This window comes from Chinchilla lanigera, unplaced genomic scaffold (genome assembly GCF_000276665.1).
Source record: "Chinchilla lanigera isolate Chin_1 unplaced genomic scaffold, ChiLan1.0 scaffold00012, whole genome shotgun sequence".
Taxonomy (NCBI): Eukaryota; Metazoa; Chordata; class Mammalia; order Rodentia; family Chinchillidae; genus Chinchilla; species Chinchilla lanigera.
Genome location: NW_004955413.1, coordinates 24,226,512 through 24,237,905, shown reverse-complemented (window position 1 = coordinate 24,237,905; position 11,394 = coordinate 24,226,512). Strand labels below are relative to the sequence as shown.

The following is an 11,394-nucleotide window of genomic DNA, read 5'->3' as shown; positions in this document are numbered from 1 at the left end:
AATAGGCCGGGCACGATGGCGCACACCTGTAATCCCAGCACTCGGGAGGCTGAGGCAGGAGAATCGTTGCGAGTTTGAGACCAGCCTGGGCTACAAAGTGAGCTCAAGGCCAGCCTGAACTGCATAGCGAGACCCTGTCTCAAAATGACAAAAACATAAAATTTAGAAATAAATAAAGAGAGCTGGGCTTGTAGCTCAGTACAAAGGCCCTGGGTTCAATACCCTGTACTGCAAAATGCAAAAGGGAGTAACAGTGTACAGTGATCCCCACACTAGAACATCTGGGAAGCGCTAAGCACAGACCCTGAGCCACAGCAGAAATGTTCACGAGTGCAGATGTGAGTAAGCCCTCCACCAGCACCGGCACTCAGCCCTGTTCATCCCGATCGCCACGACCAGCCAGTGGCTGTTACCGGAGAGGCGGTGGCGACTCCCCGCTCCGCGCACTCACCTCCACTCGTGTACACCTCCAGCTGCCGGTTGATGTTGGATTTGTCAACCAGGGAGTGAAGGACGTTGAGGACACTGTGGACATTCCAGATTTTGGGGTTGGATCGAAGGAAGTCAATCTCCTCCTCTGACTTCTTGGCCGTCTTACAGCGGTACTGACTGAATGACTGGAACTAAGGAGAAGGGGAGAGATGCAGCACGGGACAGGCCTCAGGGACAGTCCGGAGCACAGCACTGATGGACGGGGGGACAGGCACGGGCACGGCATCATTTAGAAACCATTCTGTATACTGTTCTTTACTCCTTTCTTTTAGACAGGCTTTCAGTTTTGCCCATGCTGGTCTTAAATGCCTAGGCTGGGGCTGGGGATTTAGCTCAGCGGCAAAGCGCCTGCCTGGCAAGCGCAAGGTCGTGAGTTCGGTTCCTGGTACTGGAGAAAAACCAAAAACAACAACTAAATAAATAAATAAATAAATGCCTAGGCTTATGGGAACCTCCTGCCTCTGCCTCCTGAGTAGCTGCGTCTACATGCACATGCCATTGCACTCAGCTTACTATTTACATTTTCAAAGTCATTTCTGATTAAGCCGTGAATTTCTCTGCTTTTTTCTCTTTTTGAGACAGAGTCTCGCTATGCAGTTCAGGCTGGCCTTGAGCTCACTTTGTAGCCTCGGCTGGTCTCAAACTCGCAACAATCCTCCTGCCTCAGCCTCCCCAAGTGCTAGGATTACAGGTGTGCACCACCACGCCTGCCTAAGCTGTGAATTTTTTTGATTACTGAGGATGTTCTTCTGCAGGTAAGTAAAGACCTTTACAATTTGAGGGAGCTTATGGGAAGAACCCAATATGGAGTGAAATACAACCTACTGTCACTTACAGTCTCTGGGCCTCACCACGAAGCTGGCCTGGCCACAGAAGACACCACAGGGCTTGGGTAGCAACCTGTTCACATGTGGCCTAGCTGTGCCGGGATCAGGGTCACAAGCAACGTGTGGCACAGATCGGACAGGTGTCTCTGTGTCCTGCTTCTCTTACCACTCAATCATCAACTCCAGGAGGCCGGAGATATAACTCAGTGGCACAAGCGCCTTCCTGGCAAGCGCAAGGTCCTGAGTTGGATTCCCGGTACCAAAAATACAAGAAAACAACAAAAAAATCCATCAACCAGTCTGTGCCACCTCTCTGCCAACCACAGAAGTTGGCCAAGTAAAGCACCAACAGCGGCAGGTCACAGGGAGTTCTGGGGATTGCTGCTCTACCTGGAATCAGCACTGGGCTGGCTCTATCAGTCATACACAGACTATCACGGCAGAACAACCTGCTCATTCAGACCATTAAAGTTTCCTGATGGAGCTGGGTATGGTGGTGTGCACCTGTAGCACCAGTGGTCTTTGAGGCTGAGGCAGAAGGATCACAAATTCAAGTCCACACTAGACAATCTAATGAGGCCCAGTTCCACAATTTAAAAAAAAGGTTAGAGGGGCTAGGGATTTAGCTCAGTGGCACAGCAGTGCCTGCCTGGCAAGTGCAAGGTCGTGAGTTTGATTCCCGGTACGGGAAAAAAAATAAAAAATAAGAATAAAAATTTAAAAAGGTTAGAGATTTGGCTCACTGTGAAGTCCCTGGGTTCTACTTCTAGTAGTGAAAAAAGGGGAAGGGAGTGTTCCCTGATTCTAGTGTCCCAGGCTTACAAATCAGTGAGCTAGCTTTTAGTTTACCTAAGCTGTACATCAATTCTAAAAATATTACCTTCCTCAAAAGGAAAAAAAACTTCAAAATTTATAATAAACCAAAAGTAAGATCTAGAATATATAAAGAATTCTCGTAAGAAAAACGACAATCCAACAGAAAATCGAGAAAACTGATAATCACAAAAAAAAAAACAAGAATTGTCAGTTAACATGGAAAATGCTCAAATACTTAATCAGAAAAATATAAACTGAGATTACTATTTCCTTTCCATTAAACTGACAAAAAGCAGATGGACTCCTAACACTTGGTATAGACAAGTTGCTCTCACACACTGCTAGTTGTAGAACATTCTGACACAGTCCTTAGGAAAAATAGTATGTTCCTATTAAATTCAAAGCAATTGGGCTGGGGATATAGCTCAGTGGCAACAGTGCCTGCCTGGCAAGCGCAAGGTCATGAGTTCGATCCCCAGTATCGCAAAAAAAAAAAAAAAAAAAAAAGCAATTGCTGCTGGTTATGGTGGTGCATGCTTGTAATCTCAGCATTCAGGAGGCAGAGACAGGAGGATTGCTGACAGTTTGAGGCTGGAATACACAGCAAGACCCTGCCTCAAAAACAAAACAAAATGGTAGGGGCTGGGGATATAGCTCGGCAGCAGAGTGTATCCTCAAGGCCCTATGTTCAATATCCAGCACAGCAAAAAAAAATTAAAAATAAAGTCTCAAAGTCAAGGTCTAAGTGTTCCTAGTTACAGCAAAATAGCAAATGGCACAATAGGCCATGACACCATTTCTTGAAGTAATGTCTCTGTAAAGTACAGGTTTATGTAAACACCCGAGAACCATTCATGTGGTGCTTTCCTTCCAGACAATAATTGATGCCTCTGCAAAGGACAGGCAGGCAGGCACTTCCACCGCACCCGCAGTTTGCAAGGACACTTAACAGTAACAACGCACTCACACAGTGCTTGAGTCAACAAAAACAAATGGGAGTGGTGAGGAAGGCCACTCAGCCTGCTGGCCAGGGACAGTCACAGGCGCTCACTGACCCTCACTAGACTGTCTCTGTGAAAACAGAAAGCCCTTAATCCCCTTACCAAGAGAACATGGCTAAACGTGGGGAATTATGCTTATCTTAAGAGGGATCAAAATCTCAGCACACATGCCTGAAAGCTCAGAACTGCAGGGGGCTGAGGCAGGAGGATGCAAGTTTAATTCTATCTGGGCATTTTAGTGAGAACTTGTCTCAAAATAAAAAATAAAAGGGGATGAGGACAGAGCTCAGTGGTAGAGTGTCCCTGGGTTCAATCTCCCGTACCAGAACAAAAACCGAAGAACACCTCAGCACTGCAGGTCCTCCTCCCCTTGCTACGCTATGAGGGACAGGAGGGCCAGCCAGCCACCTAACACCACGTCGAAGAAGCCGACAGTCGAAGGGCCAGAAAGCTCAAGGCTGTTTATGGCCTTCACTATCAAAGGCACAGAAGCCTCATTTTCTTTTCTATTTTTTTTTTTGTTGTTCTGTGAGACAAAGTCTCACTGTGTAGCCCAGGTATGTAGCCCAGACTGGCTTCAAACTTGCAGCAATCCTCCTGCCTCAGCCGCCTCCGTGCTAGGACTACAGGTGCCACCACACCCAGTTGAAGCCTCATTTTAAGCAGGAAGTTTCTTTCTCAAAAAGCCCTGTAAAGGTTTGCTCCGCACAATCACAGCTTATCAGCACTGACCACCACCAAGGACTCTCCGGTCTGTGGCGTTGATTTCCCCTGAAATTACCATGAGAGGTACCGTCTGCATCAAACAAGGGAAGGGAATCCTTTCCCCCCAAATGCTATATTTTAAGAGTGGGCTAAACAAAAGATGAAAAATGGCTCCCAGAATCCCACCTACTTGAAAGTTCAAAGCCAGCTATAGCTGGGCGTGGTGCTGCACACCTGCTAGCCCAGCACTCAGAAAGTTGAGGCAGGAGGAGCAGTCCTGTCCCCTCAAGCAGTTAAGGTGGCAGGAGGAGCACCTTGAGGTCAAGGCCAGCCTGGGCTACACAGTGAGTTCAAGGCCAGCCTGAACTATAGAGCGAGACCCTGTCTCAAAAAAATTTTTTTTTTTTTAAAAAACCAAAGGCAACCTGGGCAGCTTATCAAGACCTTGCCTCAAAATAAAATAAAAAGGGCTAAGAGTGTAGCTCAGCGGTAGGACACTTGCCCCAGCATGCCTGAAACCTTGGGTTCAATCTTGAGTACTGCCAAAAAAAAAAAAAAAAAAACAAAAAAAGATGTTAACCATCATCCTAACAGACAACATTTAATCATTCTGCAATTAAGTACTTTATGGATTATCCCAGGAATCTTCCATCAACCCATTTTAGAGTTAAGTAAATGAACACGGTGTGGTTAAGTAATGTGCCCAGTATCTAGGGCCAGTACATAGCAACAGTGAGCTTTGTCCTCCAAGCTGCCAGCTGCAAGACTTTATTTTTTATTTTTTGGTTTTTCTCCGGTACCAGGAACCGAACTCATGACCTTGCACTTGCCAGGCAGGCGCTTTGCTGCTGAGCTAAATCCCCAGCCCCCAGCTGCAAGACTTTAAACCTGGTGCAGTTCTCATTAGAATGTCAACAATAGCACTAGTGGCAGGTGACATTTCTCCTTCGATAAAAATGTGCTGGTGCGGGGGGGCTGGGGATTTAGCTCAGCGGCAAAAGCACCTGCCTGGCAGGCGCAAGGTCGTGAGTTCGGTTCCCGGTACCGGAGAAAACCCAAAAACCAAAAAAAAAAAAAAAAAAAAAATTGTGCTGGTGCATATACCTGGGTAAACACCACCTCAACCAAAACACCGAAGAATTCTACTTTGTAGACAAAGAAAGTGAGACTTCAGAAAGCTAAACAAGTCAGTGTTACAAAGATGCCTGCACACAGCCTGCAGACCAATTCTCAAGCTCACTTACATACTTTTTTTTCTTTTTTCAGTACTTTGGATCAAACCTAGGGCTTTCACAATGAGCTACAGTCCCAGCTTTTGTCTTGAGACAGGGTCAGGATAAGTTGCTAAGGTGTCTAGCCTGGGCCCCAACTTACAATCCTCCTGCTTCAGTCTTCCAGATTTACAGGTATCCACCACCGCACCAAACTGAATTTTACTCTCTTGCTTCTGAGTTCATTATCTGGAGTGCTGGAGCTTCACTATTTCCTTCACAAAACTATCTGACACGGGAGTCCACTGCTGCAGGGAATCCTACACTACGATGAGCAGTACTCCACGCCGTGCATCCTTTCAACAGCACAAACATCGGAGACCGCTCCTTGCGGGTACCAGTCTTTCCCAGAGGCCAACCAGATACCTGGTAGATGAATTCATCGATGATATCCCAGAGCCACTGGTTGGGTAGTTCAAGGGGAGCAGGCCCATCTGCATCTGTACAGATCACAGAGAAGGAGGATTCAGCATAATGGCTTTCCCCTTCTAGCAGGGCTGCAGAAAGCTCTTGGCAGCTTCTCTCTTCAAAGCATTATGAATCGCAAGACTCCCCTCATCCCACGTGCACACTGAAGTCTGCCAAGAAAGCTGGAGGCCCTCACCACAACCTCACCCCCGCGGCCAGATCTCAAACTCACTGAGAATGTAGTTGAAGAGGTTGCAGTAGTTGTAATAGGATTCAAACCTCTGCTCTAAGGAGGGTCCCCCCTGTAAAGAGAAACAGCCACCAGAACACAATTAATTTAAATGTGTTTTACCTGCGGTCTATGACAGTTGGGAATGCACACACAAGAACTAATGCCCGTCCTCTCTTTCTTGAGAGAAGGAAGACGGCAGGGGATACAGAGGAAGGAGCACTGAACAATGGACCCTAACCTCTGCTTCGTAAGTCAGGCACGCAGATCAGATGAAGCAGAGAGGGAAGGTGTTTCAGGAAAACAGTAACAAAGGCAAAAAAGGAAAACTGTGGGACTTGAAGGTCAGGAGTTACAACAGTCAACACTGCACTGGGCTGCACTGGACTACAGTGGGCCAGTAAAAGGGAGGTCATTCAGCGCCAAACACAAGTCGCCCTGCCAGCGGGCAGCAAATCCACCCACCTCCTGTTCCATAAATCAAGTTTTACAGGGACTGGGGATATAGCTCAGCAGCATAGCACCTGCCTGGCAAGCGCAAGGTCCTGAGTTTGATTCCTAGCACCAAAAAATAAAAAAAATAAAGTTTTACAGGAACATAGCCGTGCCCACTCATTATATACTGTCTATGGTAACGCCAGGCGTGGTGGCACATGCCTATAATCCCAGCACTTGGGAGGCTGAGGCAGGAGGATCGTTGTGAGTTCAAGACCAGCTTGGGCTACAAAGTGAGCTCAAGACCAGCCTGGATTGCATGGAGAGTTTCCTGTCTCAAAAAAAAGGAAAAAAATACGAAGGCACAGCTGAACAGATCAATCAAGCACCATCATAGCTCTCACAACCATCAGAGGCCAGACAGCTCTTCACAGACAAGGCCCATCAGAGAGACAGTCAGTGACTTCTAATTAGACTTTCTGTTGGCGCCTGCCTGGCAAGCGCAAGGTCGTGAGTTCGGTTCCCGGTACCGGAGAAAAACCAAAAAAAAAAAAAAAAGAAAAAAAAGAGACTTTCTGTTGGCGGCAGCTGAGAACCACTGACCATTTCTGAGCTGGGGACAATGTCTTTGTGGAGCACAAACAGCGGCTATGCAGTCAGCCCCACTCTTTCTAACTGAGGTTCTGGCAAGGTATAACGTGAACCAAATATCGTGACTGGTCACAGTTAAATAAGATAACACTTAATACAATAAATTCAATGACACCCCCCACACACACACCAGGTACTTAAAACCAGTCATGTATGTCAAAGTGCAAGGAATTATAGTGTCAGTAAGCTGCTGCTGAATGTTCATCTACAGACCAGAGACATTCTATGATCTTCTCAAAGAAGCAACACACACCACTGGCTATATGCTGACCCTGTCCCATGAAGCACTGATACTTCAGCACTAGAGAGAACACTCTTGGTGCTAATTTCTCCCACTTACTCCGGCACTCACGCACACGCTCAAAGAATGAATACCTCACCAGACTCAGGCACTGGGTTATAGCGGTGTGTAAGACAAAGTGCGTAACCCAGTGGAGTTACCCTCCTAAGAGACGAAGCAAAAAGCCCCTCCATAAACCAGTAATACAACACGCTCGTGATGAGAGCGTGGAAGTGCCGGCGTGCACAGCAAGGCACGCAGAGAGGGAAAGGGGTGCTGCCAGAAGTGAGACTGGCACAGGAGCCAGGGGCCAGGTGCAGAGAGCCGCGGTCAAGCCTGGGTTCCGTTCTAAGAAAGGGTGGGAAGGGCTGGGAATATAGCTCAGTGGCCTAAACGCCTGCCTGGCAAGTGCAAGGTCCTGAGTTTGATCCCCGGTACAGCAAAAAAAAAGAAAGAAAGGGTGGGAAGTTGTGACAGGGCTGGAAGGAGGAGGATGATCTGATGAGACCACACTTCAAAGGACTGTACTGGCTCTGCGGAGGGTGAACTGAAGTGAGCAACAGAGGAAACTGACACCAGGACAGCGGCCTCTGCAGTAACTGAGCCTAGAGTTGGAGGAGCTGGTTTTAGAAGAACACCGAGGACAGCTGACCAGGGTGTGCTGCACGGCCGGACGTCAGGACGGAGGACTGCCAAGCACGGTGCCACGGCTCTCAGTCTGATCAGCCAAGCGAGTGGCGGGGAACCTGGGAAGAGGGTGTGAGGGAGAATAAGCAGTCTGCTTCGGGAGCGAGACTACTCGGCAGCCACGTGGAGATGCGGGGCCACCGGCTGGACACTCAAGTCTGGGCCTTGGTGGAGACTGGTAGGAAAGACAGATACTCCCGGTCCTCACCGCATACAAATAATCCAGATGGCACTTCAGGAGATTGAGGGGACTCTACAATTTAGAAATCAGGAAGAACGGAACCCAGCAAGTACCCAAACCTGGGGTACTGTGTAAGCCCTGGTGTTACACGCTGAGCCTAGGTTCAACGAGTTTTGCCACTTACTAGTTAAATAAAGTTGAGGACAAGTAACCTCTGCACTTTTGTTTGTATTTTTTTGATTTTTCTGAGTAAGGGTCTTGCTGTGTAGTTCAGGCAGGCTTTGAACTATTTAGTACAGGCTGGCCTTGAACTCACAGCAATCCTCCTGCCTCAGTCTCCTGAGTACTAGGATCCCAGGTGTGTGCTGCTACACCTGGCTTCTTTGTACCCTGTCACTAGCTCTGCAGGACCAAGAGGATTAGAGACATGCAGATCAGGGCCAAGCACCTAACAGTGTGCCTAACACAGTGCCTAGTCATTACTCTGTTAGGGTGGTTCAGAGGAAGGGAGGCTCAGCAGCAACACACTCAAAGGAGGAAAAAAGAGCATTCCAAGCAGAGACAGAACGTGCCAGGGAGCCAGGCATGGTGGCGCACAGCTGGCTCCCAGCACTTGGGAGGCTGAGGAGACAGGAGGATCACAAGTTGTAATCTCACCTGGGCAACTTAGTGAGATCCTATCTCAAAATAAACAGGTCTGGAGATGGAGCTCAGTGCAAAGGCCCTGGGTTCAATCACCAGTGAAGGGAGGAAGAAAGTGCCTGGGGACACCTGTTAGGATGGCAGCTCGGGATGTACTGCGTGCTGATGATACCAGAGTTTTCTGAGTTAAATCATTTTCTCTGCACAGAAAACACACTGCAGGGAATGGTGACACAGGCCTGCAATCTCAGCACTCAGGAAGGAGGATTGCAAATTCCATTCCAGCCTGGGCAACTTAGCAAGACCTTGCCTTGAATTTTAAAAACACAGAAAAGAGTGGGGGCTGTGGCTCAGTGCAAGACCCTGGGTTTAATCCTAAGTACTGGAAAGAAAAAAAGAATGAAATAAAGAAAAGAAGAGGAAAAAGAGAGCGGGACAGACAGGAAACATCAACTGCTCTAAGACATAAATCCATTATAAACTAGTGACTATGTTCTAAGGATGAAAACAGCATAGAGTTAAAAATAAACCTGCTTTTAAAAAAAAGCCTGCTAGCTATACATAAGATACTTACACTAACTTTGGCATATATATGTCTATAATATAATTCTTTGTACAAAATCAGGAAGACCGCATCTGAAAGAGAAGGTAGACGAGTGCGTTAGTAACCCACAAAACAACTGGGGTCTTCCGGCAGTTCAGTCCTTAGGGCAAGGGAATAAAGATGATTTTAAAGAGTAAATAACATCCAAACCCTTATGCTTATTCCAAGAACACATACAAGAAAATGCATTTCTCATTCCGTCAACCTCACCTTAACCTTTTTTCTTCTTTGGTACCAGGAATTGAACTCAGGACCTTGTGCTTGCCAGGCAGGCACCCTAACCTCTTTTTCACCTGGGGGAAAGGACAAACTTCTTTTTTTTTTTTGATTTTTTGAGACATGGTCTCGCTATGCAGTTCAGGCTGGCCTTGAGCTCACTTTGTAGCCGAGGTAGGTCTTGAACTTGCAACAGATCCTCCTGGGGTACTGTGTGCTGAGTGCTGAGTTTACAGGCATGCACCAGCATGCCCAGCATTTTTTTTTTTTTTAAAACAGGAATCAAACTCAGGACCTCACACTTGCCAGGCAGGTACTGAGCTATATCCTCGGCTCCCTTAACCTCTTTCTAAAAATTTTTTTCTTGGGACCAAAGGTTTCACTCACTCGTTAACACCTGCCTGGCAAGGTGAGGTCCTGTGTTTAATTCCCCATACCCCCCACAAGATTTTTTTCTTTTTGAGACAGGGTCTCATTATGCAGTTCAGGCTGGCCTTGAGCTCACTCTGTAGCTCAGGCTGGTCTTGCACTTGCGACGATCCTCCTGCCTCAGCCTCCCAAGTGCTGGGATTACCGGTGTGCACCACCAGGCCCAGCTTTCTTAATCTCTTTCATACCAATTTCCTTTCAATATTTAGACTTCCACCAACCATAGGTGATTAAATAAGCCACCAAATAAACATAAATAGTCCCACAAAGGGTAACATAATACTATTAAAATAGCAAACACTTTTTTGGTAGCACTGGAAACTGATCTCAGGGTCTTCCCACTGAGCTACATCCCCAGCCCTCTTTTACTTTTTAAAATTGGGCCTGAACTTCAACGCTACCTCAGCCTTCTAGAGTGACTGCATTATAGATGTGCACCACCACACAGGGCTGCAAACACAGTATTTATATCTTTAGTTTGGGAACCCTATTTAAAAGAATTTGTCCTAGCCGGGCATGGTGGCACATGCCTGTAATCCCAGCACTCAGGAGGCTGAGGCAGGAGGATCCTTGCGAGTTCAAGGCCAGCCTGAACTGCATAGTAAGACCCTATCTCAAAAAGACCAAAAAAAAAAAGAATTTGTCTTATTGATATGATGAAGCTATTAAACAGAGGAAAATAACCAGATAAAGTGTTTTAGGTAATGGAGCTCTACAGAGGCCCAGCTGGCCTTGGAGACTGCTATCCCTAGAAAGGCACACTGTGAGTCTGGCCTCTGGGAGTCAAGACCTCAGCAGGGTAACCACTCTCCCCTAATGAGTAAGGGTGCCTGCACTGCCCAAACTGTTTATGTCAACAGGAAGTTTTACGCTCACCATCTGCTTTCCTTCAAGCAGTCTGGAATCTTGTTAACCATTAGGCAGAGATATGACCAGGACCCAGTAAAAATTTCTGCGCCTTCTGGGCTGACAATACTTCATACATTGTCACAATTTGTTGTTGGAGGAATGGAGTAAGTCCCATGTGACTCCACTGGGAAGGCACTCTTGAGCCCGACTTCCTCTGGACTTTGCACCGTTGCTTTCCCTTTGCAAATTCTGCTTTGTAACCTTTTGCTGTAAACCTCATATAGTATGGCTATAACCACATGCTGAACCCTGTGACTCTTCCTAGCAAATCATCAAGCCTACAGATTATCTTAGATATTCCTGCAGATGCTGAATCCTCTCCAAAAATAAGGCAGGGGAAAACACTGGAAAGAGGGGCTGGGGATTTAGCTCAGCGGCGAACGCCTGCCTGGCAAGCGCAAGGTCGTGAGTTCAGTTCCCGGTACTGGAGAAACCAAAAAAAAAAAAAAAACAAAACACACAACATAAATCGAAGTCACAAGGTAAAAAAACCAAAGGATGGAAAAAAATATTTCATGGGAATACAAATGTAAAGGGAATATAAAAAGAAGCAGGAATAGTTATCCTGCTTTCAGATAAAGCGGACTTTAAGCAAAAGCTAATCAAACAAG

The 11,394-nt window shown here is 46.8% G+C and overlaps 1 protein-coding gene across 1 annotated transcript in view; it reads right to left on the bottom strand.

Moving 5' to 3' along the window:
• Positions 1-11,394, bottom strand: part of Eif3l (eukaryotic translation initiation factor 3, subunit L) — a 30,599-nt gene that overhangs the window by 12,881 nt on the left and 6,324 nt on the right. The window contains exons 5-8 of the mRNA XM_005379230.1: positions 9,200-9,261; positions 5,753-5,822; positions 5,479-5,552; positions 452-623 (exon numbers count right to left, since the gene is read on the bottom strand). Of these exons, the coding sequence (XP_005379287.1) occupies positions 452-623; positions 5,479-5,552; positions 5,753-5,822; positions 9,200-9,261 (378 nt within the window). The remainder of the gene's footprint in view (positions 1-451; positions 624-5,478; positions 5,553-5,752; positions 5,823-9,199; positions 9,262-11,394) is intronic.